The sequence below is a fragment of the Schistosoma haematobium genome, chromosome 4 (assembly GCF_000699445.3).
Source record: "Schistosoma haematobium chromosome 4, whole genome shotgun sequence".
NCBI lineage: Eukaryota > Metazoa > Platyhelminthes > Trematoda > Strigeidida > Schistosomatidae > Schistosoma > Schistosoma haematobium.
The window spans coordinates 114231-141120 of record NC_067199.1 but is presented as its reverse complement, the minus strand read 5'-3'; the positions used below and the strand labels follow the sequence as shown (position 1 = coordinate 141120).

The window sequence follows — 26890 nt, the reverse complement described above, 5'->3', positions numbered from 1 at the left end:
ATGGGAACCGTACTTTCAACATTTTCCAACGAAGATTCATCACAATATCCGGTACATTCATCTAGAAGACCATTAAGTGATGTGCATAAAACAAAAGAATTCAAGTGTTACATTCCATCTACACCACATAATGAACCTTATGATGAATACATTGATCAACAGGAATCAATCAATAAAAATTTGAATTTTGACCAAAATGGTGAAGCTTTAACAATACAAAAGGAATATGAATATATTTCTGGCAATCGTTATACAGAATCAGATAAAACTCACAATCCTGCAAATATGTTTGGCTTAAAACGATTCTTATTCTCTGGTTTATCACGTAAAACAAAAATGTCTGTTAGTAATGGGATCATTCCAAGTTTAAGAACCCCAGATAATCGAATTCATAGACTATCTGTTAAATCTGATGGAAAAAATACTGTTCATGGTCGTGGGGATCAAATGAAAGTTTTAGTTAATTCAAAAAATCACTCAACGATTGAAATCCCGTTTTTTTACTGTCATCAACAAAAGGAACATCTTGAAGAAGATTCAACAAAGTTAATTAATAATATACAGAATATTCAATTAGACAATCTTCAATTAAATCCTATATCTTCCTCATCATATTGTGATACATCAGTTCCAAAAGAAGTTTCTCAATTTGAAACTTTAGGAATAACACAAAGTCCTTGTCATTTTGAATCCAGAGATATTATGAATGATAGTGTTAGCCAGGAGTATCGTTCATCGGGTCAAAACTCCCTAACAGACTTTAAATCAGTTTATCGGAAAGATTTTATAATTCACCACGATACTACTACTAATACTACTATTAATAAACATCATAAACAATTATCTGAACCAAATTCCCGATTGAGACATCGTTATTCTCACTGTTTATCTACAGAGTTTAATCGAAAATGCTGTGCTACACACCATCATAACAATGATATTATTGGTAATACCATGCCATATACACCTAGCCTTGTTGATTTAAGGTGGGTTGCAAGATCTAAAGGTTCAAATATCAAACATTCAAACGAACAGATTTATGTAAGTAATTCACCTTATTCACTGATAGAAAATAACTCTACTGTGCAAAGTTGTCAGAATAATAAAGATTACTTTTATATACCTACGTCTACAATATCAGAAAAATCGTCTAAACAGCTTTCAACATTCAACGATAATTCATCTCCAGTGGACACTTATCCAAGAGAATATCACCATCCTAATCCCACACATCATAACTATCACCAATATCAAAATAATCAATTGATAGTAGAACACATTTCACAGAATGTCACTGATACTTCACCGAGTACACGTAGTTGTTCGTTCGATATGCGTTTTCCCCTATACAATCATCATGATAATCAGTCAGATAAACGAAACTCCTCTTTGTGTACTGTTAGAGATAATTATGCTCCAATTTTTATACCACCGAATACTTCTACACTCTCTGAAAGTAATAATATTAAAAGCTTTAATTTATCTTGTGTACATAATTGTTTATCAGCTCAAATGTTTGAAATCCCTGACAATAATACACAATACAACTACCAAAATGAAACAAACAAAATTGAAGAACAATTATCAAGTAAATTCGATAGACGTTTAACTGAATATGGTATAGATTTAACAATTCCATCATCTCCTATTCATGTCCAACGTAAGATCAATGGAATGGGATTTGATAAATATCGAAATATTACAAAATCAATATCATGTTATGCTTTAAAACTTTTCACACATCATAATAACAATCATCTTTATCAACAAAAGTATAAAAAAAGTTCTGTCGAGTCAACCACAATGACAAAATCATTTTTTCGAACAAATCACATCATTTATGATCGAAAAATATTTAAAGTACGCTCTGATAAGAAAATGAATGATCGTATGAAAAAGAATTCTTTTGTTAGAGATGTTGAAGAATTAAAAAGATATAATCAACAATTTGAAGAAAGTAATACAGTTGCTATGACAACTACAGCTATGACAACACCACCACCAACAACAACAACAAAACCAACAAGTGCGATGAATAACAATAAAAAAAATAGTCTTATCCCACAATATTATAGAACTGATGCTCAATCAACAGATTGTATCAAGTGTTTTAATCATCATAAAAGTATTGGGAAACTAGATGGAATTAATGGAATGTTTGAAAATCTAAAATCTGATCATAAACTTGATCGATACTATAATATGAAACATCTTAATCATGACAATCATTGTTATTACGATACATCTATGTTGCAAACAAGTTGGAGACGAGGTGAAGTGAAGAAAGATCAACACCAGTCAGGAAGTGGCAAGTCTATTAATAATATTTCTACGACTACTAATACTACTACTACTAATACTACTGCTACAGCGCCTCATGTTTATACTTTATTTCGGCAACCGATATTTAAAGCAAGTACAAGTGAATTATTAAAATGTTTATCTATTTTTATCGTTGCACGTATACAAATGAATTTACTAGAAAATTCAAATCATTTACATAATTCTGATTTACATGGTATTCAACCAGCAATTATTGTTGCATGGATTCGAGCTATTGATCGAGCACTCCTATTACAAGGTTGGTCTGAAGTAGCATTCATTAATCCAACTCATATTGTGTTTCTATATATGATGTTAAAAAATTTTATACAAAATGGTAACATACATACAGAACGTGAATTGCATACAATCATTATGGCATGTCTTTATTTAGCTTATTCATATGCTGGTAATGAAATCAGTTATCCATTAAGACCATTTCTTATTGCTGAAGCAAATCAATTTGTTGCACATTCAGAAGGTGGAAATAAAAAGTTATTATCAAGTACAATGCATGTATTAACATCATCATCATCATCATCATCATCCTCAACAACAACAACAAGTGTAGAGAATTGTTTAAAATCAAAAGTAATTGATGAAGTACGTAATCGATTTTGGCAATATGTTATACGTATAGTCAATGAAAAATCTTCAGAAATGCTTCGAATTAATGCTGAACCAATATTATTTACACAAATGTTTAAAGAATTAACTTTATATGACAATATTGTTATTGCTATGAAATTATTGTCAAATCATAATTACCATATCAACAATAAGAATATCAACATTGATGACAATAATGATCGACCTGGATAACAGAAATTGTTTTTTTTTAAAAAAAAATATGGATTGTACCATATAAGATTTTAGCGCCCTATTCATGCATATAGTTGCATATTTCCAAGTAATACATATTGCTTTTCTAACTTTGTATTCAATAAAATGAATCAACACCAACATAATTTACTTATTTACATCTACTCCTTTAAACTTACAAATATAACAAGTTGTATAGTAACAAAAATAAATCGGATATTTTCATGGAAACAATATACAGATACATACAAATCAGGTCTTTCATTTCATTATAACTGTGAATAAATGAGAAATGAGAAGCATTCATTTATTCGCCTCTGTTTTTTTGGGATTCTTTCATTCTCCTCTATGCTAGTCTTCATATTTGTTTTTATTTTTTTTTAAATGTTTATTTTTTTGCATTTATTATTACATGGTAATACAATGTAAAATGACACATGAATTGCTTTTGTTGTTGAATTGTATAGAAATTACAGTTCAGAGAAACTATTTCACCTTTTATGTCTTTACTCGCTTTGATCAATACATAGATTTATGCATTGTGATAGAATATTTCATGTCTAGTATTATTATTATTACTATTACCAGTTCACTTATATTTGTTAATAACTTTGTTACTACCTCGATGATATAAAAGATGATGCCTATGATGAAAATATGAATGTAGAAAGAATAAACTAGAGCTTATTTCATTTCTTTCTATAATCTTTCTTTACATACTCTCACTCTCTGTGTGACGAAACTGTCTTGTTTTGTATTACTGACTATTTCAAGTTATCCCTTATTGTTGATTCAAATAAACAATATTGGTTAATTTGAGCACAATAAGACTGTTCATTAATGGTTACATAATTGTAAAACGTTATTTTCAATAAAGAATGTCTCTATCGTCTTATTCTATTCTAATTTATTTCAATAGGAATAATTGTGATGATTTTTAATTAACGGAAGTGATAGGAAAAGGTCAGTGGATAGGAATAAATTCCATTGATTTTGAAGTGGATGAGTAATTTATGTAACATTTATTATCGTACTAAATAGGACATTTAGGTTATATTTCAGAAGAGCTATGATCAGACAATGTTTTTATGAATGAAATAAACATATGCTTGAACAATCTACTATACAGTCGAATTTACTGTTTATGATCAGGAAAACGATGTCACATCAACAGAACATACCATTTGTTTCCAAAGTTTTTTTAGTTTATAGAACAATAAGATAAGTCTACTAATACTAGGCTATCCAGTTCAAAAAGCAGTGACTAGAGTGGAAATTGTGGGACTTTTTATGTGAATGTTCTGCAATTCAAGTATATTGTTACTTAAACGATGATTTGAAATTGCAACTTATCTCTAAAGAGAAAGACTGTATTTGTATTTGCTTTAATGTCTCACATTAACTCGGCGCCAAAAATACTGTGAAAATATTCGATCAAATTTAGACGAAAGTCTGTTTAAATCTCCAGTGTTATCCACTAGGTTATGATATTCATATCTTCATCAAAGGGTATTACTCATTATAAATATTCCTGTTTGTGTTGTTGCTTTACGGTACTGAATAATGTAATAAAAGAGACAAGGTATACTTGATGATATCAACTTTGAAATAAATAAAAACTACATGTATAATGATAATATTCGTTGAAATTCAACTTCATTGTATCTATTTAATATCATAACTATTACTAGAAATAAAAGTTCCTTTGGACAGAAAACAACCTTGCTAAAAAACGCTAACCAGAATGAACAAATCAAATCACTTCCCTTCGAGTTGAAGGGAGAATTATGACGCTTCAGGTTGAAAGCCGAGATTCTTCGAAAGTCACGCAAGTGATGTCCATTCTAACAACCAGAGCACGAATTTTTATAGGTACACTGAATGCCTGCACAATATGGGAGACAAAGAGGACCAGTCAACTAGATGCTGAAATGAGGAGATACAATTTGACGGTGCTCGGAATAAGCGCAACCCACTGAACCCAAACTGGACAGCAAAGGATATATGCGTGAGATGCTGTTGTACTTCGATCACGAATGAGAGAATGATACACACAAAGGAGTTGCTCTGATGCTGTCCAAAGAGGCACAAAATGAACTTAGAGGATGGGTATCTCATAGATCCAGGATTAAAAAATGATCATTCAAAGCACAAAAGAAAAGAATCACAATGAACGTTATCCAACGTTCCGCACCCAACAATGAGAGTAGAGAAGACGATTAAGATCAGTTTTACGAGAATTATGAAGACTTTCATATCTGAGCGGAAGCACGGAATACAATGGGCAGCTTGAACGCAACTAGACGACTTGAATTTCACAGTTGACCTAGCACTTCTATCCCATACACACCAACAAATGCTTATGAAGGCAACTGGTATAGCAACAGCCTCTGCATCAGTAGGCCTCAAAATACAAAAGGGAAAATGCAAGATCCCCAAATGCAACACGGAGAACACCAATCCAATCACACTTGATGAAGAAGCTCTGGAGTCTTTCGCGTACCTGAACAGCATCATCGACAAACATGGAGGATCTGACGCAGACGTAAAGGCAAGGATTGGCAAAGCAAGGACAGCACTCCTACAGTCGAAGAACATATGGAACTCAAAACAACTGTCAACCAATATCAAAGTGAGAATCTTCAATACGAACGTCGAGACAGTTCTACTGTACGGAGCTGAAACTTGGAGAACTACCACAACCATTACCAAAATGTACAGGTATGTATATATAAACAATTGTCTACGAAGGATACTCGATGTCTGTTGACCTGGAACCATCAACAACAGCCTACTGTGAGAGAGAACAAACCAGCTTCCAGCTGATGAGGAGATTAGGAAAAAACACTGCAAGTGGATAGGACATAAAATTACGGAAATCACCAAACTGCATCATGAGGCAAGCGCTCACTTGGGATCCTGAAGGGAAGCGGAAAAGAGGAATGCCGAAGAACACACTGAATCGAGAATTAGGAGAAGATATGAAAAGGAACGACTGTCCCGGACAGAGTTTGATGGAGAATGCTGGTAGGCGGCCTATGCTCCTCCATGAGGGGTAACAGACAGAAGTTGAGGTAGGTACGTCACGCCCTCCCAAAGCATTAGTGGCCAATCTATTTTTGGGTTAAACTTTTAGACTACTTTTTTGTAAGTAGTTTAGACTTACAATATTGGACTATTCTCACTGTTGAATCCCCGAGTCAATGTGAAGTTTGTATACATTCTCTGCACCTACACTCCCATCAACTCTCTTCGTTTACTGTTTTATACTACTTATCAATATTCAGTAAACACTTGTATTCCTAGCAATTTCTATATGTATGTCGTGACACAAGTTTATGGTGTACTAATCTAAATTTTTTACGTCTACTTATAACATTTATTGTATTTATCATTATAATCACTTTTTCTCAATCCTCGTAGCAGTTGTTCGCAATTTTTCATGGCCGTTTAATCCTTTTTTAAACGCAACGGTTTCTATATTATTGTCCTTAATTCCGTTTTGGCTTGTTGATAAACTGTTATCAATATTAGAGTTATCAGCTGTCATTTGCACTATCGTGTCATAATTATTGTTTACGTTGGTGTTGTAGGAGACACTTTTTATTTCAGACTTACAGACGCGCTAAGAGCCATAGATACCTCACAAGTTGAGGTTTGTAACAAACTTACGTATATTACTCAATAAAGAACCACTTTTTAGACAAATCGCTGTTTTGTGAACTTCGATTTCGAGGGTATCTCAATTGTGTGATTAGACACTTCCATAAATTTAACAGTCGATCTGAGCTAGACTCGTGAATTCAATTTTGAAATACTACAATCTCCACAAGTCCCAATACTAATAATATTGGATTAGCAGAGAAGGATATTGGTTTCGACCAGAAGCCGACCGTGTATGATGTAATTCGCATTATTTTTATTGAAGACAAAATGGCCCAATCTAACTGATATTATCGGTATTTTAAAACTTTTAGTAAACTGGTTTCTTTGTGACAATGGTCAATTTGATCGAAAGCATGAATCGATTGACGTTAGACCACCAATGAAAACCTGAAGGCAATGGACGGCCGTTTCGATCTAGTACAGAACTCCTCAGTAGTGCGCACCCAGGATCTTCGGTGACGCTCACGAACGCTTGACTTCTAGGCCGCTGAGCCGAAACTCAACGGTGTTAATGTCTTACTTCAAACAGTCCATAAAGTTGCTCAACCATCTCCCATCGTCTGAGGTAGATACCTATTTCTAGCTGACGTGGATTAGCTCCGCTGGTCACGGCTTCTCACTAGAACTTGTGGATGTGCATTGCTAAGGAGTCTCATACTAAGACAAAACGGTCGTTCGGTGCTTCCAGGTTCTTAATGGTGATCTAACACCAATCGATTCATGATCTTAATCAAAAAATTAACAACCTCCACAACCCCATATTGATAATAGTCACTTTATTCACTATAAAGCAAAATAACAACAATAGAGAATCTAAGCAATTTTTTTTATGTAGGTGTAAAAAATGATATACATGCCATATTTGGATTGTAATGATGAGAAATACATAGAAATAATTATTTAAGGAGGCATACGTACACCTCCATCCAATCGAATTACTGTACCATTAAGCATTGGATTACAGATGATGGATTCAACAAGTTTTGCAAATTCTTCAGGTTTACCTACACGATTCGGGTTTAATGAAAGCTTTTTCAACAATTCTGCATTTGGCACGGCGTTAAGTAATGGGGTATCAAATAATCCTAAAGAAACATAATTTAGAAAATTGATAAATGCAACGTATATCTGTAAGTGGCTGTGTACAAAGGTTATATATTCTGTTTGTGTATTGTCTAAACACGATTATATATACAAAAATAAAGCAAAATATGATATAGTCTTATAAAAATATAAGTCTCCCTCCGCCATCAAGTCTTAAGGTAACACCGTTGATCATTGGATTTTGAAGAATATTCATTACACAGGAACTAAATTCATCCGGTTTACCCATACGCTGTATCGCCAATTGAATATCATTTAAATAAACGAGTTCAGAATGACCAAATCCACGCTCTCCCAGTATTGTCTTCGTATTCATTAGACCTATGAAATTTAATATTGTGATAAGCCGCTGAAAAACACTATATTAGAAAATAATGTAGTGATCATAGTTAAGTATGGATAACTTTCTTAACCTTTCCATAAATTTTGTGGTTCAATTCGATCTAATACAGCATTAGTGATCAGTTAATCAATTTCAAAAGTATTACTATTATTATTACTACTACTACTACCATGAATAACTTATTTCAATATTCTATTTTTGTGCAATATAGAACACTCAACACAAAGTATTTCAACAAGTTTCTTTTCCTTATTTCTTGATTGATTTTGACGATAAATATTGAGTGATCGCCAGTTATATGATAGCAGTTCAGGAATTGACATTTAAATAAGGTCTATCTTTTTCAATGAATATTGCCAGCCACAATGATGTCTCTGACTGTACTTTTTTATAACTTGTACAACGAAAAGTCGTAAGCTTTTAATGAACGCGACTGAATAGGCTTAACAATAAACAGACATGATGATGTGTTAAAACAAACAAAAAACAGATAACTCGTTGAAATATCTAAAAGACAGGAAAAGATAGCCCAGATATTCAAACACGCATATATATATATATATATATATATATATATATATATATATATATATATATATATATATATATATATATATATAGAATAAGACCAATACGCGAAGCGAACAGTGTACATCAATATAAAAGATTAAAAACAGTACAATAAGCTAAGGAAACAAATTGCCGAAATAATGGGATAGATAGAGAGTGAATATATTTGTTATGAAGTAATGATCTTTATACCTGTCATATAAGTTTCTAGATTCATCAAGATCTTTGATTTCTATATGCACACATGATAAATGTGTGAACTTACTTACGTCTCTTACCCCTCATGGAGGAGCATAGGCCGCCCACCAGCATTCTCCATCAAACTCTGTCCAGGGACAGTCGTTCCTTTTCATGTCTTCTCCTAGTTCTCGATGCAGTGTGTTCTTCGGCATTCCTCTTTTCCGCTTCCCTTCAGGATCCCAAGTGAGCGCTTGCCTCATGATGCAGTTTGGTGATTTCCGTAATTTTGTGTCCTATCCACTTGCAGTGTCTCTTCCTAATCTCCTCATCAGCTGGAAGCTGGTTTGTTCTCTCTCACAGTAGGCTGTTGTTGATGGTTCCAGGTCAACAGACATCGAGTATCCTTCGTAGACAATTGTTTATATATACATACCTGTACATTTTGGTAATGGTTGTGGTAGTTCTCCAAGTTTCAGCTCCGTACAGTAGAACTGTCTCGACGTTCGTATTGAAGATTCTCACTTTGATATTGGTTGACAGTTGTTTTGAGTTCCATATGTTCTTCGACTGTAGGAGTGCTGTCCTTGCTTTGCCAATCCTTGCCTTTACGTCTGCGTCAGATCCTCCATGTTTGTCGATGATGCTGTTCAGGTACGCGAAAGACTCCAGAGCTTCTTCATCAAGTGTGATTGGATTGGTGTTTTCCGTGTTGCATTTGGGGATCTTGCATTTTCCCTTTTGTATTTTGAGGCCTACTGATGCAGAGGCTGCTGCTATACCAGTTGCCTTCATAAGCATTTGTTGGTGTGTATGGGATAGAAGTGCTAGGTCAACTGTGAAATTCAAGTCGTCTAGTTGCGTTCAAGCTGCCCATTGTATTCCGTGCTTCCGCTCAGATGTGGAGGTCTTCATACTCCAGTCAACTACCAGACGAAAGAGAAAGGAGGAGTGGGCAGCCTTGTCTGACCCCGGTCCTCACTTGGAATATGTCAGTCAGTTATTCTCCATTCATGACTTTGCACTTTAGTTCGGCTTGTGAATTCCAGATGATTTTGACGACTTTCTCATGTATACCATAGTGTCGAATAAGGTTCCATAAGGCTCTTATAGTCAAAGAAGTTGATGTATAGTGACGAGTTGCATTCAATGGATTGTTCAATGAGAATCCTTAGTGTTGCTATTTGGTCTATGCACGACCGATTTTTACATAATCCGACCTGCTGACCTCGAAGGTGTACGTCTACTGAATCTTTCATCCGGTTCATCAACACCGTTGAAAACTTATCCTGGTACTGATGCAAATATGATTTTTCTGGTTCTCCGTAATGTGATGCAGTGAGACACATGTAGCTTTGTGTATGCGTCTGTTAGTGCCAACTATAACCACTTTTTAAGGGACATAGATGAGCAAATCTCATGACATTTTCGTTCCCTTCTCCTAGTCTATTTCATTCCATCATATCTTCTCATCTGGTGTTATCTGTCTTGAACTTGGTGTTCAAGTCTCCCATCAGGAAGACACGGTGATGAAAAGTAATATATTTGAAACACTCAAGCCATTAAAACTAGTAGTATTAATAATCAAAGGCACTGACATTGAACTGAACAACTGTTATCAACTGACCTGGAGCAATGGAAACACACCGAATCCCTTCTCGTGCAAGATCACGAGCAACTGGCAGTGTAAGACCAACAATTCCACCTTTACTTGCGGAATAAGCAGCTTGTCCAACTTGACCTTCATATGCTGAAATACTCGCAGTATTAATTATTACACCACGTTGATTATCAGCGTCTGGTTCATTCGCTAACATTAAACCAGATGCAAGTCGAATCATATTGAAAGTACCGATAAGGTTAGTCTATATAAAGATAATGGAATGAATTTTATATATTCTTGACAGAATTTGTTAAGCAGATTTAATAAGCTTCTCCAAAAACGAACAAGTGAACATATATGACATATTAACATACATAACTGCAACTTGATAGATTTCTTACAATAGAGTGTACTTACTTTGAATCTGTTAGGCATATTATATGTCATACCGCTTACATAGTGATATTATGAATGCTCTTTAAATGAAAACTGTACATATCCATCGCTATTAATATTGTACAAGCCAGAATTACATGAATGATATATTGACAGAATACCATGGAAACATGGTTAAGTTCACAGACTGTAAAAACAAAGGACGCAGATATATTGATGACATCACTACTATTTTCACGTGTGTTAGCGGGATATGAATTGGATTAAGGTATATTCCGCTCAGGATTGTTTTGGAGTACAATGAGCAGGAACACAATTAGGGACAACCGATTGTGTTTGAATACAAAATTACAGAATCTCTTGGTAAAATGTGAGAATCATACATGGAATACTTCATTTGCAAACTTCCATCATTTGTCCTTCACATTCTGCGTGATTCTTCCTGTTCGCAATTCCTTTCTATTCTCTCCACCTTGATCTTCTTAGCCTTCTGCTGTCAGGGTACCCACTTCCGATTGATGTTACATACTACTTATGTCGACAGACATAAATAGCATTATTATTATTATTTAAACACATACATATTGGTACAAGGAGGCACCGAATACATATGCGCCATACAAATCAAATGAGATTTGTGTGAAGGCTGTGATACTGCTTGGGTGCCTAAACCGAAGCAAGTGGTTTTCTTAGGAGGCCACACCCAGAGCCTTTGACCTAAACCTCTAATCCACAAGGCAGTGGAGCATCGTAAGGAGATGCAGTCCCATGGTAGCCAGTGACCAACGATTGGTTCATACGCCATTTGTCCCTTTAGGATACTGGAGCCCATGTGCACTATTGGTTTAGAATCAGGGTTTTCCAACTCCCCTAGGTGGACTCTCCATGTCCACCAACCCGGTTAAAACACAGGACATTCGCTTTTCGTCCTCTCAACTTCGTAAACAACACCCCCACCCTGAGAATGCAGTGAGTAGGACTTTCCTGGCAGAGGCTATATACGCGTGGCCATGTGAGAGCATTCCGAGAGGGTGAGCGGACCCTCCCCACTCTCGGCCGTACCAGGGCATTCGGCGGGAAAGTGGCTAGCAGTGGAGTCCAGGACGCGCGTTTCATCCTTATTGGGGACTCGCCGGCTGGATGTGCCTGTATTTTAGAGTTGATGTTCACCTCAGGACTCGAACCCAGTGCCGTTCGCTTTACACGCCGTCGCGTTATCCACTTAGCAAACGCCACAGGGGCACGCTGACTGGATACTTGGAGAAGACTCTAGAATCATCTTATGTAAAAATTATAAATATACTAACATTTTCCTTATTGTGATTCCTAATTACATCCACCCTTGTTATTTGGAATATAATTACGTTCCTGTTCAACCATGTTCTGATCTGGGGACGTGTCGAGTTAGGAGGTATCCTAGAAATACTAAGTAATAAGAGTAGATGGGTCGTAATGAGAAAAATAACTTGTTTTAAAAGTTTTGATGGCACTAAGATTTATGGGAATTGATGAACACATGCTTTCGACCCTCCATTTTTACAGGAAACACATGTAGGGGATGAAATCACTGAACAAAAAACCCACTTAGTGAGGGTTAATTTAAGATGTGGTGGTTTTTTATCAAAGGACTCCATTTTTAATCATGGGGCAGAAGCCTTAAATTATTATCTATCAGCTTTGGATAGACTACCCTCATACAGTTTGGCTTAAAGCTGAACGCATATGTTACATTAATATAATGTTTTAGAAACATTTTGCTTTTAAATTTAAACTTTAAAAACTTTAGATTAACTCACTCCCTATGCACTTGTATGAAACACTAAATATGAGGGCTAACAATACTACCCGGTTGGCCAGAAGAAATGGATGGAGGAGTGTTCGAACTAAGGACTTAGTGATCGAAAGTTGAATGCCTTAACCACTAAACCACCGCTACACATCTTGAAGAAAATTTGTGAACCCACATACCAACCTTTATTATGTTCTCGAATAAATCCAGTGGATGAGGTTGTCGCCGTCTGATATTAAATGTTTTACAGGCCACTGCCGATCCAGCACAATTAACCAGAATGTGGAGTTTTGAGAAATTTTTCTTGGCCAAATCTACAGCTTTTATTGCATCAGATTCCGAGCCAACCTGAGAGATGAAAATAATAGTAATAGTCATATATGTAACTGTATTTTGTCTAAGTAATCAAAGTTATTGCATGCACAGAACAACTTACATCTGTTTCACAATAAACACAATTACTGCCTAGTTCTGATAACACAGGAGACTTTTGTAAGTCACAAACTAACACATTGCACCCTTCAGCAATTAATCTGCAAATAAAATAAAGTTGCGATTTGAAAATGCTAACTTTTTAGTTGTAGCCAGCCCAAGTCCTGATGATCCTCCGGTTACGATTGCAGATAATCCCTAGAAATTTTGATTACGAACAATCTGCCAAACTTTTAATGAGGCAAACATGATCACCCCAGATTCTACTAAGTTGATTTGTGTGAATGTACAGTTGTTTTTCCAATTTCTAGAGAGAAAGACTCAAAATTAAGATGAGCAACAAACAAAATGGAACGTGTTAAACATAAAAACTGCTTTCAAAAAACTGGTTATCACAGAACAATAGAATAGGGACCCACTAACAAGGAGCTTCGCACAAAAATACGTTGGTTCAAACTGTAAATTTATACAGCAGTGAAAGAAATATTACTCATGCCTAACTTTTCATTGAAGTTGATATTATATACCATATTGCGCTTCTTATCTTGCCATACTGGGGCGATGTACACTAACGTTGCGTCCTATATTGATAATAATTGACGACAATGGTTAAGTTGGAAGGATAAGATGATATTAAATTTACCATGTGTTAGCGGGACATAGACTGGATTAAAGCATGCTCAATGCACGATTGTTTTGGTGCACGCTGAGTGGCTAATTCTTATCCAATCAGTACTAGTCAATACTTGGAGAATACTCTAGAATATTCTCATGTAAAAAACTATAAATATAATAACGTTTCCCCTATTGTGCTTCTTACTTCCATCTAACCTTGTTATTTGGAATATAATCTCTTTCCTGTTTAACCGTGTTCTGATTTGGGGATTTGTCAAGTGAATCGGTGTCCGAGAATACTAAGCAATAGGAATAGCTGGGTCATAACCGTAAGAAAGAGATTATAACACCATGTAAGTCCACAAACGAAAATGATTTCTCAGGATTTGATAAGTAAAAATAAGGTTAGCTGAATTGCGTCATGTGGCCTGTCCCGATGCATACGGATTCCAGATGGTAACCGGCGTCTGTCGGCACGAGATGCTTCGAGAGTGGCAGCCGCCATCCGGGAGGATGGGGATGTTATCTTTATTAGCTGGGGTTTGGAATCCCCGTCCTTCTTAGACAATCGTGCCGCTTTTTGGACCAATATGTCAGCTTCAAGTTCAATCCAATCCAGGATATCATGGTCTGCATAATCAGTGTCTGTGTTTGTTGGAACACCTTGCACAATAACACTTCTTCCACGAAAAAACGTGGAGCAAGATTCTTTAGGGATTTTCCTGGTTAGACTGCTCTTAGAATATAGCATATCATGCAGTATTTCTATATCCCTTCCTGATTTCAACAAGTGACTGGCCAGTAGAAAGTCCTCTACATCGACACTGGTGGCGGACGTCACACGAGTTTTAGGCTATTTTGCTGTTTGGTATCCCCCACCAGAGTAGTCCGCGTAACCGTTAGTGGCTCAATTTAGGGGTTTGGGGATTCCTGTTTAGCTCTTTCTAAAGCGTCTGTCGTTTGCGTTCTGTAGACTGAGAGGAAGCTCAAATTATGAGAGAATCATCGCGAACCGTGGTTGATTTCCCGGGTTTTGAGTACATTAAAGTTAGGGTCCGTTTAATTGAGTTAGATTGCGGTCTGGCTGGTTGGACAATCTTGGGAATATATTACACGACCGATCCATTAGCTGATTTTCTTACAATATCTGGGCTGTCAAGCATTTTTGACGGTGGCGTTTGATGCGTTTCAACACTTGACGAGGGTCTAGTCGCTTGCAGAGGAAGTTTTGAGGACCAAAGTTCCACTTGGGGAGTCCTTCCTGGGGAACACGAGTGTACTGGGAGTCTAACACTATAGAGTTCATGGAGGTGCTGAGTTGCTCCACCTAGACTAATGTTATCTAAGACTCCCTTTTCTACCGTACTGCAAGTCTGTTTGTTTATTCGTTTCGGCACTGCCATTTTAAGAATCGCTAACTATTCTCCCCACAGACCTGTCAAGAGAATGGCGATATTGCTCAGCAAACTCGCAACATTCCTGTTGTATGTGCCACACACCCAATTAAGACCTGACTTACCAAGTCTGTTGTGAGCAGTTACTCTAAGAATTTTGAATGCATTGCGTTTGTTCCACTGCCTGTCGCAAGTGACAGGAAAACGGCATTCAGGTCACCGTCAGGTGTAATTACTGGCCATGATAAAATAAAAGTTGTTAAGCAAATCCTAGCAACAGCTTACGACCGTGAAAAAATATGCTCAGAACTGGTAAGAGCGGATATCATTAAGAGTTAAGATATACTAAAACTAGCCTCGACGTGAAAAACCATAAAAACCGAATGGAAATTATTACTATTTGAACACATAAATATTAGTACAAGTGGGCACCAAATATACATGCGCAAATATATTTGAGGAAATATTACAACTAACCATTAACTCGGATAAGACTCAAAAAGAAAAGCGACATAGAGGAAGGTAAACCCACGACAGATTTTGTGGATCAAAAACGAAACTTATGTTGCGTAAGCACAGAAAAAATTCGGGATATGTAAATCAAGATGGGTCAATAAATCTCGTTCGCAAGACTGATTACTTGATGGCTGAATAGATGGACATGAGGCCATAAAGTATCGTGCCACTTTAGTGTTCCTAGCCGTAAATTTAATCCAAGGATCACACCTTTCCATCGAAATTACATGCGGCCGGGTCTCACATATATAAAAAAAAACTAGCGAGGACTCACGTTATTATGCCAAAACCAGTGATACCGCGCAGTTTAAGGTCAATGAACTGAAGAGTTCAAATGGTTCAAATGGTTCAAATGGTTGTGGACGGAATAGAAGAAGCTTTCGCTTAACAGGCTTCCGTGTCTAGTAGCAGGGGATCACCAAATCCTCCAGGCAGGAACCTAGGTATGTTAACAATAAAAAAGGAAAAGAAATTGGTAAATCATAATGTGATGCTGTCCTTGGTCCTTAAGAATAGGTCAAGTTGCCTCTTGAAGGACTCCTGAGAAGTCGCTTGAACTAGCTCGGCCGGCAGCGAATTCCAGCTTTTGACAACTCTTAAGGAGTAGAAGTTGTGTCTACATTCCGTCTTGCTATGTTGTGTTTCCAGTTTCTGGGTGTTACCCCTTAGATTATTATTCGAACTAAGCTTAAGTAGGTGTTTAAGAGGATGTCCAGAAGTGTTAAGAATACTATAAGCCATTAGTAAATCACCTCTAAGACGCCTATATTCTAGTGGGTAAAGGTCTAGTGAACGGAGGCGTTCTTCGTAAGGCTTAGATTTGAGTCCTCGAACTGATTTCGTAGCTCGCCGTTGGATACGCTCCAAAGTGACCTTGTCCTTATGGAGTGAGGGGGAGTACTATGTTTCCGTACTCTAAATGGGGACGGATGAAACTATTGAAGATTGTATGGAAAGTTCGTCCGTCAAACTGTCCAAAAATGCGCTTCAACGTTACCAGTGCAAGGTTTGCTCGGAAGGCATTTTTGTCACAGTTAGCGTAAGACTTTAAGTCATGGGGCACCAGGACTCCTAAATCTTTTTCGACTTGGGATACTACTAGAGAGGAGTTTCCTAAGTTGTAACTGTAGTTTGCGACATGTCGCAGATGGACTACTTTACACTTTGAAGTGTTAAAGGTAAGTCCGTTATCGTCTGCCCAACTTTGAAGTCGCGTCAGATCCTCCTGAAGTGCCTGTGTATCGTCTTGGTTGCGTATCTCTCTCCAAAGTTTCACGTCGTCGGCAAAAAGTAGTAAGTCTGACGTTACCTGTTGAGGAAGATCATTTATGTAGATCAAGAAGAGAAGAGGCCCTAGTACTGAGCCCTGGGGGACCCCACTAGGACATTCCATAGCCTGAGATAAAGTGAAATTAACCCTAACCTTAAAGTGTCGATTTTTAGGTATGAAGTAAGCCAATCGATTAGAGGTGGTTTGATACCTAGTCGTTTGAGCTTGTTGATAAGACACAAGTGGTTAACCTTATCAAAAGCTTTTGAGAAATCAAGGTAAATGACATCAACCTTTCCCTTGCAATCGAGGATGCTTGTCCATCTGTCCACCGCAGTCAGCAGGTTGGTTATACAAGAGTAACCCTTCCTGAAACCATGCTGTTGGGGTGAGAAGAAATTTAAGGACAGTAGATAGTCATTTAAACCGTCGCATATCAGGGACTCCATGAGTTTTGAAGGTAATGACAGAAGAGCCACCGGCCGATAACTTGAAGGTTCATTGCGTCGACCACCTTTGAAAATTGGTGTGATGTGAGCCAACTTCCAGTTTTCCGGTAATTTGCCTCGGCTAAGCGAGTGTGAAAACATCACGCTAAGCGGCGTTGCCAGGATTGAGGCTGCCTCCCTCAGTATGGCAGGATGAACCATATCCGGGCCAGGAGAAGTGTCAAGTCTTAAGTGCTGCAATTTCCGGAACACCAAGTCAGCGCTTAGGTCCACTTCAGAAAGTCCTGTGGAGTTGGAGATGAGACTGTCGTCAATAAAGTTGATGTCAGCCGGTTGAAATGTTTGAGAGTAATGGGCCGCCAGAAGGTTAGCGGCGTCGCCATCGTTGTTGGTCGGGCCGTTAAGACCTAGCAGTTGAGAAACTCCTGTTTTGGCTTGACGAAGAGAGGCTGCATAACGGAATAGGCTTCTAGGGTTAGAGGCGAATTTGTCCATAAGCTTTGTTTGGTACTGAAGCCTGTCTTCTCTTATAGCCTTCGTGCATGTGTTCCTGATATGTTTGTATTGCCTATACGCTCCATCGTTATTAGTTCGTTTGTATTCCGCCCAACAGTGCCGTTTGCGGCTTAGGAGGCGAAGGGTACGGTTCTTGATTACTGTAGGTGGCTTGAAGCTTTTGGGAACCGTTTGAGGAACTGAATGGTCTGTAGCACATAAGAGCGTGTGCAGTAAGAAGTCCCAATGACCATCCACATCGATTTGAGGGTGAACATCCCAAACCACCTGTTGTAGATAGTCATGTAGAGCTGGGACATTCAGCCGTTTAAAATTCCAACGCAAATTATTGTTGGGATACCTTAGCTTAGTTTTGATGACAAAACTGAAGGCTATGACGGCATGATCGCTTTTTCCCAGAGGAGCCAGGATTGAGAGGTTGTCGACTAGGAATTCTTCGTTAGTGAACACACAGTCTAAGCGCGATGGTGTCGGACTGTTTCTCCAACGAGTTGCCGACCTCACATTTTCATATAAGCCCAAGTCATCGATGAGGTTGAAGAACCGAGCCTCAATTGAGTTGTCGCCTCCAGTGTACGTGTGTTCCGCGAAGTTGACTCTAGGGAGATTAAAGTCCCCTAGAATCAGGATGTGTACTGAGCCTCGACACGTCGTCGTTAGTGTGGATGGATGCTCCATCGATGGAATACCTATCGATATCCCTGTTTTTGAGTCCGTTGCACTCCCTTGTTTGTATATCAGTTTTTTTACTATCGTATTCCAAGTTAACTGACAACTTGTTCCGAAGACTTGTCAGTAGGACAATGATGTTACTCAGCAAGACTACGGAGTCTGTGTTGCACGTGACACACACCCACTTTTGCTCTGACTTGCTGAGTCTGTTGTAAGCAGTTGCTGTCAGATCTGTGCATGCTTCGTGGAACCAACCTTTGCAGTTGTCGCACTGCATGCCAGTTGTGACAGCAAAACGGCATCCCGGACGTTTGCATGAGTTTTTCATGACGGTGTTGAAGCAAATTATGTTATAGATGCTTGCAAGAGCCTAGGACCTTTTAAAAAAAGCACTAAAAAGCAGTTTTCATATGAAAGTGTGAGACCTTATCCGGTCTTTTCACAGTTTCGCTTACAAAACTGCTTTCTGTTACGCATCCACCTGCGGATATCCTGAGGTTTCGAACCCTCTGGGTTTTAAAAAGGACATTCACTAAGTTAGATACTACCATGTTCACCACAGTATACACATCCTTAGTGAGAACTAATCTAGAGAGCTGCGTTCAGGCTGCAAGACCCTGTTTAAAAGGTGAGTCGGACATACTACAAAAAGTACATAGGGCAGCTACCCATGCGATTCCGGAACTCCGGGGTTTATCATACAAATAGAGGCTTGAAAAGCTGGACCTCTTTACTCTGTCCTATCGCAGACTAAGGGGAGATCTAATTTCGATGTACAGAATACTGATAAATGATTTCGGACCTGACTTGTTCTCTCTCTTTCCTCCCACTAGATCGGGATATCTCAGAGGACATAGCAGGCGAGTAGAAAAGCCAAAAACGAACAGAATACCCGTGCCATACAGGTTTTCATACCGAGTCATCAATACTTGGAACCTGTTACCCGAAGCAGTGGTGTCCGCAGCTTCAAATGGCTCATTCAAGAGGAGACTAGACACTCATAGAAAAGGAATAACATAGGCCGTAGGTCTTCCGTACTTACTACACAAATCTGAATGTGAACCTGAATCATAATCTGAATCTGATCTTGGACACTGTCCCATTTGAATGACGGACCGTGGGGGGGGGCACAAAATATGAGCTTCTGTTTGTGATTTTAATCAAGTCGAGAGCTGGTAAAGAACCATCAACATGCTATCAACCCTCATGTTTAAGGTAAATCGGCAACTAATTTGTCAGAATTATGGTCCACGCTAATCAAACAGTATAGGGTTGTTGTAAGGAAGCCGTTAGTCCACTAGTTAATGTCTCGAATTCTTGTCAAATATTTGGAGTTGAGAGATTCTATGTTATTGAGGACTCGAGATCCATAATTACTTCATTATCTTACCATGCATTTTTGGATGAGAAAAGGAGACAGAAGGATTAAAAAGTAATCTACTGTTTACATCGTCCAATTCTTAAAGAACAAACTATACTAACTGTGAATCTGTGTTCACCATTATATTTCAAGATAACGAATTTCTATCGACAACTGTAGAAGCAGTACACATATGTCTATAAGATAGAGAATACTTGTCAAATGACATTTGGTTGTGAGCTCATAGACCAACTAAGTTGCGAGTAGTAAAACTCATGACTACTCTTGAAACGAACCTAAGCTAGCCCATTGACTTCATCAGTGGGACTTTCAAAAACCGTTGCTGATAGTGGATCGGGAAACCTCAACACAGGTTCAAGTGATTTCTTGTGTGATAATTAGAAATTGAATTTTTAGTTTGTTTGGAATAATGATACGCTGAAACATCGGTTTTTGTTTGATCGTATCGAGTTAACTTTAGTCGACTCATACCTGGTGGCTTTGATTCAGGCTTGGACGTAAATTCTTTGGCGCTCGTACTTTGTTGTTCCCTAAATAATTGTGTGTTGCTATTTGCACTGTTTGGTCTAGTTAGCAATTATTGGAAATAGTCAGTGTAATTGTCGAAATGAGGTTTGTAATCAGTTAGCTTTATTGAAGCGGAAAATTTGAGCGGGTTGTTGAATTATAGTCTACTTCGATATTAGTACTGCTCTAATGATATACCTAGACCTAATATTGTAGATTTGTCACGATGTAACTGTCTGATCTATTAAATCTTACGTGTAAGTCACATCATTGCCTACACTGATTAATCGTGTTATAACAGTCATCAATATATGGTGAAGAACACATTTAGGTTGGAGATAGAACAATACACTTATTATGGACAAGAAATTATGTTATATAAATATGGTCACACCTGCAAGACCGAGCCATGCCATCCGACAGAACTGTTCTCTGGGATTGTCTATTGAAGATGGATGTGTCTGAGAAGTTTATTAACATCCTAAAAGCCCTATATACAAACACCTCAGGCAGAGTGAGGGCATACAACCACCTCTCTCCATTGTTCCATTCGAGCAGTGCTAATTAGCAGTCAAACGCCATGATATCTCTTCACTTATATCAATACACGTGGATAACTACGGACACTCATTCGATCGGGAAAACGTAGAAATCATAGACAGAGGAAACTCCAAAAGCACCAGAGAATTTTTAGAAGCCTGGCATTCAGGTCAATCAGCAATCAACAAACATATTGAAATCAATCCAATTTATCAAACAATCAGGAAAATCATGCATAAATATAGGAACAAAAATCAAACCAATGGGAGACACAACCAAAGCAAAGAAGTAAACAATGATAAATTTAAGGTCAGTAAGAACCAATCAACATCGAGGTGCACAGAACAAGCTGTGAAACACATATGAAGAAATTCGAACACTTCACTTTTATCTGAAGTTTGTGCTGATGATGTCGTTCAGAAGAACGATGAAAGTTCTTCTAACAAACCATCCAGCTTAGAGAACAAAACTCTGTCAAAATCATCCACCTGAGCTACAAATCTTCTCCACCACCTCAAGAGTGAGGGCATATAACCACCTCTCCGAATTGTTCGATTCAAACAGTGGGGTTAGACAGAGTTGTTCAATCTCACTATTCCTCTTCAACTTTGCCATCGATGACATTCTGGAAACAGCTCTGATGGATGTAAGTAGTTGTCGTATGGATCTGTTGCCTGGAGAAAAAATTCTCGACCTTGAGTATGCGGATGATATTGTCTTACTGTGCGATAATGCCCAAGCCATGCAATTCGCACTTAATCAGTTGGCAATCAGTGTCCGTAGGTATGGTATGTGCTTTGCACCTTCGAAGTGCAAACTACTTCTACAAGACTGGCAGGATTCTAATCCTGTACTCATACCCTGGGTATTGAGCAGATAGAAGTAGTCGAGAAGTTCGCGTATATAGGTGACTAAATAAGTGCTGGTGGTGGCGTGTGTGATGAGATCAATGCACGTATAGTGAAAGCCAGAGTGGCTCATGCCAATTTGGGCCATCTTTGGCGCCTTCGTGATGTTAGTCTGACTGTAAAAGGTCGGATCTTCAACGCGTCGGTGAGAGCAGTTTTGCTCTGTGCTTGTGAAACCTGGTCTCTCCGAGTTGAGGACGTTAGACGACTCTCTGTGTTCGTTCATCGTCGTCTCTGAAGGGTCGCTGACATCCAGTGGCAACACCATGTTAGTAATGCAGAGGTTCGGGATCGTGTGTTCGGACACAGAGATGATAATGCAATTGGTGTCACCATCTTGAAACACCGACTTCAGTGGCTTGGACATGTTCGATGAATGTCGTCCCAGAGAATTCCTCGTCGTGCATTATTTGCCGACTGTGGGACTGGTTGGAAGAAGCGGAGAGGTGGTCAGTGCATGACATGGTGTCGTGGTATGAAAGAAAGCTGCAAAGGACTGGCTTCTGTCGGTCCTTCACGACTCCCTGGTTGGGGTCCGAGAGATGGTGCAACATAGCGGCTAGAGACGTTATCAGATATGGCTCAGAATAGAAGTCAGTGGCGATCCTGCTGTAACCTTCTTTCACTTTCTTCGTATGAAAAGGCTTGTTTCTTGCTTATCTGAAAGATTTCTTCTGATTTTACTTCTCCGTTTCCTCTATTATTACCTATATTATTATTATTACACTACCTTACACTAATCTGTTGGTTATTGTTCTTTTTTTATCTTCGAATTCTCATTGTTTTATGTGGCGCATATGTATTTGGTGCCCTCTTGTACCTATATTTATGTTTTCAAATAAATAGATATACAAATTCGCTCCGTAGACTTCTGTGTGATATTGAAATAATCGGTTTTCAAACAAAGTGTCGTTGTAGGTTGTGATCATTTGTGGGACGGCAAAATTCATCATCCACTTTCCAAGAAACTTTCTGACGACTTTTGTGACTGCAGTGACTCCTTCAACAAATATGTACTTAGTTTTCAATTAGGTGAAGAATTGATGTTATAGGATCTGATTTAAATGTACAGATCAAGGTAAACTATAGGTGAGCCTATGGTTCATTATGCTATGTTGTGCCTCTAATTTTTGGGTGTCACCCTCAATGTTTGTGTTGAGACTGAGCCTAAGTGGATATTTAAGGGGGTGTTCAAGAATGTTTAGATTTTATAAGTCACTAGAAGTTCACCACTAAGACGGCTATAATCTAATGGGTAAAATTAATTGATTTGAGATGTTCTTCATAAGGTTTGAATTTGAATCGTCGTGGCCCTCAGTCGGTTACGCCACAGGGTGTTCTTGTCCTATCGAAGTGAGGGCGGATACACTGTTTCAAAGCTCTAAATGTGGTTGAACAAAATTTTTTAAGACTAAGTGGGAAGTTTCACCGTTGAACTAGTCAAAAATTTTTATTAACATTACCAGTCCAATATTTGCCTGAGAGATATTTTTGTCTCAGCTAAGGTGCAACTTTCGATAGTAGGGTACCAACACTCCTAGATCTCTTGCAACTTGAGATATCTTTAGAGCAGAGTTACCCATGTTACATGCATTATCTGAAACACGTCTCAGATGGGCTACTCTACACTTTTTTTTTATCTGCCCGACTTTGAAGTTGGGTCATATCCTCTTGAAGTGCACCATATTCTCTCGGTTGCGAAATTCGTTTCGGGTGCTCATTTTATTTCAACTGTGTTATTGAAGAAATAGTTCTGTAAGTTTTCCCTCGGATAACCTTAACAATTATCACCCAAGGAACCATCTTAGCCGTCTACTGTTCTTCTTATATGTTGATGAATTACGACTGTTGCTTAGGTTGTCGACATTATTGTTGACATTATGATGTCAAATTCTGGAGAACAACAAGAACTGAGGTTGATCATTTTGATCTCAAAGCTGACATAGACGAATTAGTTAGATGGGATGGAGCCCATGTTTGATAAAGGATAATAACCCGCTTGAACATGTTTAGCGCGCGGGAACAATATTAGTGAAGTGTATTTCTAAGCTTCCTTACGAGCATAAAACTCCGAAATCTTTTCCCCTTGTCGTATCGTAGACGCGAGATGACCTTATTCTGGCATTTCGTATTCTTAATTGTGATTTGGGTGTTAATATGTCTTATCTTTTTGCTCCCTCCAGCACTAGTAGTCTCCGAGGTTATAGCAAGAAGGTTCACAAACCGTGATCTAATAAACTTAAAGTGAGGTCCCGTTCTTCTCATCGAGTAGTCAATGACTAGAATGCCTCACTCGAACCAAGTGGTATAAGACCCATCAGTGAATATTTCCAAGAAGAAGCTAAACCTTCACTGGAAGGCAAATTGTCAGGATTAACACAGGTTATATAACCTGCTATCCTTATTACTGAAGACTGATAACATGGTCATTGGATAATGAACATTTTGAAACCTGACTTCTAATAACTATGGTCTAGATTATATTCGAACACTTTGGGTGAGAAATAATAAAGTCTTTTTCGAATGTTTGAAATGTGTATTGAATGTTGAGACTGATTGTCCTTCGCAACTCAGTTTGCTTCAGATTCGAAATTCTGGGTAATGCCAAAGAAAGCTAAACGTGCTTTAAAGTCAATAGCGGATTACTTATTCCTAAGTAAAAGTGCACATGGAAGCATCTATTCTAAAAACAGACACAAAGGTTATTTTCATCCTTGCAACATAATTCCTAATAAATATATATACAGAATTCGAATATGTTACAAATTTACCTTTACAGATGTTGTTTTATTTCAACTCGCTTTATTCCCCATTTTGGTTTATCGGAACGCTAATGACACTCATAATAGAGGTAGATTCTTGAAAATATATTAATTAATAGCTTGATAACTTTGTAGTTCGAATACTTAGACCCCGTTTATAAAGTAATTAATACTGCCGTATTCGTCTTATACTCTGTTTTGGAAGGCCTTAGACTGTACCTTGGGTATGCTGGAAATTTGATGGAGCTGGTATTTCTATATCATTCTTCTAACGTTTTCTTTAGGTCCCTGAACTAGCTGGATCATGGTTACTGACTGTTTTGATACAACTTCCAGCTATTTCTTTCATGTTATTCAACTGTGATATGATTATATCATCATTTGAGAGAACTATCCATACAATTGAGTTTATAATGGTAGTCTTTGAGTCTTTGGTTGGATTTTTTGTTCTAAAACTTATGGTACAAATGCAAGCCCTAAAGTTCCATTCACATTTACGCTCTCGTAAGATTGAAAATTTTGAGAACAAATCTCTTGAATATCAGATGTGATTTTTGATAATAAATTTCGCCTTTTTACTTGGTTAGTCTAGACTCATTATAAACATTGTTTTGGTATCTAAGTCCTAGATTAGTGCGGATTACTTCATCATCACTCATTTTCAGTTACTTTACTGCAAGCAATTAAGTGAAGCATTTACTAAAAGTCCCGTTTTTTAAAATCTGCAGTAACAGCGCTAAAGGTAGCGCACGAGATTGAAATTTTTAGATCTATCGGAAACGTACCTTAGTAGCTACTAATGAACCAGTGCTTGAAGGATGTAGTGTATTAAAATTAAAATACAATGCACAATGGTAGTGCGCAGAGAAATTGTCATTTCACACAGACACCAAATAGTAACGGTCTATGGATAATTAAAAAAAGTCAACCAACGTTTACTGGTTCTTAAAATATTTCTACGAAGTATCACTTTCTCCTTAAGTTGTTCATTCTCAGGAGCCAATTTTACCTTCTGATGTAAATCTTATTTGTGGACCAGCAGACGATAAAATATTTCTCTATATTGATTCTTCAAATTGAACATTTCGAAAGAGTTTCAGATTTTCGTCAGAGACTTTAATTATCAGAAGAAAATCCACCTAATCTATATATCATAATTTAGGACGAAGAATATTCGTAAGTTATCTTTTCCTTGATCACACATTACGGAAAAAGTTTAGTTGCTCCTTATAAATGTTTTCAGAAGGTCCAGCTACCGGATTGTTATCTAATTATTCGGAAGTATTAAAGTAGTGCTTATTCTCGTAGGTTGGTTGACTGTTCAGATCCGATGGTCCAACACAAGAGACCATCATCGAGGCATTTCAAGGTGTTTGTGGATGACCATAGTACTAATATGCGTTATCATTATTAGTGCTGTAATGTGGTTTCACACCGAATCACAACTTGTACCAACTGGACAGTAACTTCATACAGATTGTGTGATGGATGGAATGGTAGCTGCAACAAATGTACAACGCTTTACTCTCATTGAAATCAAATTTGCCATATTACTGATTGGATTACTGAAGCTGGCTTGTAGCTCAACTCTATTTTTTTACGAGCACTATCACTTCAACGATAAAGACAGTAGGTAAGTTGGCTTGTGCTAACCCTAGCAACTATTATTTCTGTCAAGATCATGTTCCTCCATGGAAATGTTGATACTAATTATTTGGATAGTATGTGCAACCTGACGATCATTCGGAGACAAGAGGAAATCCACCCTAATTTTATTCTACCGTGACTATTGAGCCGGAAATGGTTAATCGTCAATGAAAAATAGATAAATCATTTTCGTGCACAAACCGTTAATAGAAATGAGGAACGGTGAAATAAGGTCACCTCGTGATCTGTCTTAAAACAAATGGAAATATCTGAGAATTTCAATCACTTCTCATAGCAGAGGTTTAAAAGTTCTGCTATAAAAAACAGAATACTAAATTTTGAATACACTACTGCGTCTCTGCATCACTCTAATGCAAAAAAATTGATGATCTAAATAACTTTTATAACTTATTTGGAATTTTACAGTCATAGGTCCATGTAATTTCATTTTAAATAGGTCTATGTGTCTTAAGCTTGGGTATTTCTCTT

At 37.6% G+C, this 26890-nt stretch overlaps 3 protein-coding genes across 4 annotated transcripts; 2 read left to right on the top strand and 1 right to left on the bottom strand.

The window, feature by feature from the left end:
• CDK5R1 (Cyclin-dependent kinase 5 activator 1) lies at positions 1-3144 on the top strand (the record flags this gene model as incomplete). The annotated part of the gene is made up of 1 exon (XM_012945682.3): positions 1-3144. One exon carries the CDS (start codon positions 1-3, stop codon positions 3142-3144), a length of 3144 nt encoding a protein of 1047 aa, XP_012801136.3.
• A 4179-nt stretch (positions 3145-7323) lies between these two features.
• Positions 7324-16099, bottom strand: MS3_00007148 (uncharacterized protein). Of its 2 annotated transcripts, XM_051215402.1 has the most exons (7): positions 16024-16099; positions 13456-13531; positions 13364-13422; positions 13229-13325; positions 12976-13140; positions 10632-10869; positions 7324-7895 (listed from the first exon to the last, which is right to left on the bottom strand). In XM_051215402.1, exons 2-7 carry the CDS (start codon positions 13471-13473, stop codon positions 7711-7713), a joined length of 762 nt encoding a protein of 253 aa, XP_051065903.1. In that variant the 5' UTR covers positions 13474-13531; positions 16024-16099; the 3' UTR covers positions 7324-7710. The 2 variants fall into 2 exon arrangements, with proteins under 2 accessions (XP_051065903.1, XP_051065904.1); XM_051215403.1 differs by having other exon boundaries at positions 7324-8235; positions 13364-13531; positions 16024-16058.
• An 8481-nt stretch (positions 16100-24580) lies between these two features.
• On the top strand, positions 24581-25319 carry TMEM17 (Transmembrane protein 17). Its single transcript, XM_051219274.1, has 4 exons — positions 24581-24693; positions 24740-24843; positions 24890-25003; positions 25039-25319. The coding sequence occupies exons 1-4, from the start codon at positions 24594-24596 to the stop codon at positions 25303-25305; spliced, it is 585 nt and encodes a 194-aa protein (XP_051065902.1). The 5' UTR covers positions 24581-24593; the 3' UTR covers positions 25306-25319.
• Positions 25320-26890: the final 1571 nt, after the last annotated feature.

Coding starts and splice junctions, on each gene's coding strand:
- MS3_00007148 (XM_051215402.1), bottom strand. Junction 13,326..13,363: donor GGGCTGGCTACAACTAAAAA/GTTAGCATTTTC, acceptor TTTTATTTGCAG/ATTAATTGCTGAAGGGTGCA. Junction 7,896..10,631: donor GTGTGTTTCCATTGCTCCAG/GTCAGTTGATAA, acceptor ATGTTTCTTTAG/GATTATTTGATACCCCATTA.
- TMEM17 (XM_051219274.1), top strand. CDS start 24,594: ATGCCAAAGAAAGCTAAACGTGCTTTAAAGTCAATAGCGGATTACTTA. Junction 24,844..24,889: donor TAATGACACTCATAATAGAG/GTAGATTCTTGA, acceptor ATAACTTTGTAG/TTCGAATACTTAGACCCCGT. Junction 25,004..25,038: donor CTGGAAATTTGATGGAGCTG/GTATTTCTATAT, acceptor CGTTTTCTTTAG/GTCCCTGAACTAGCTGGATC.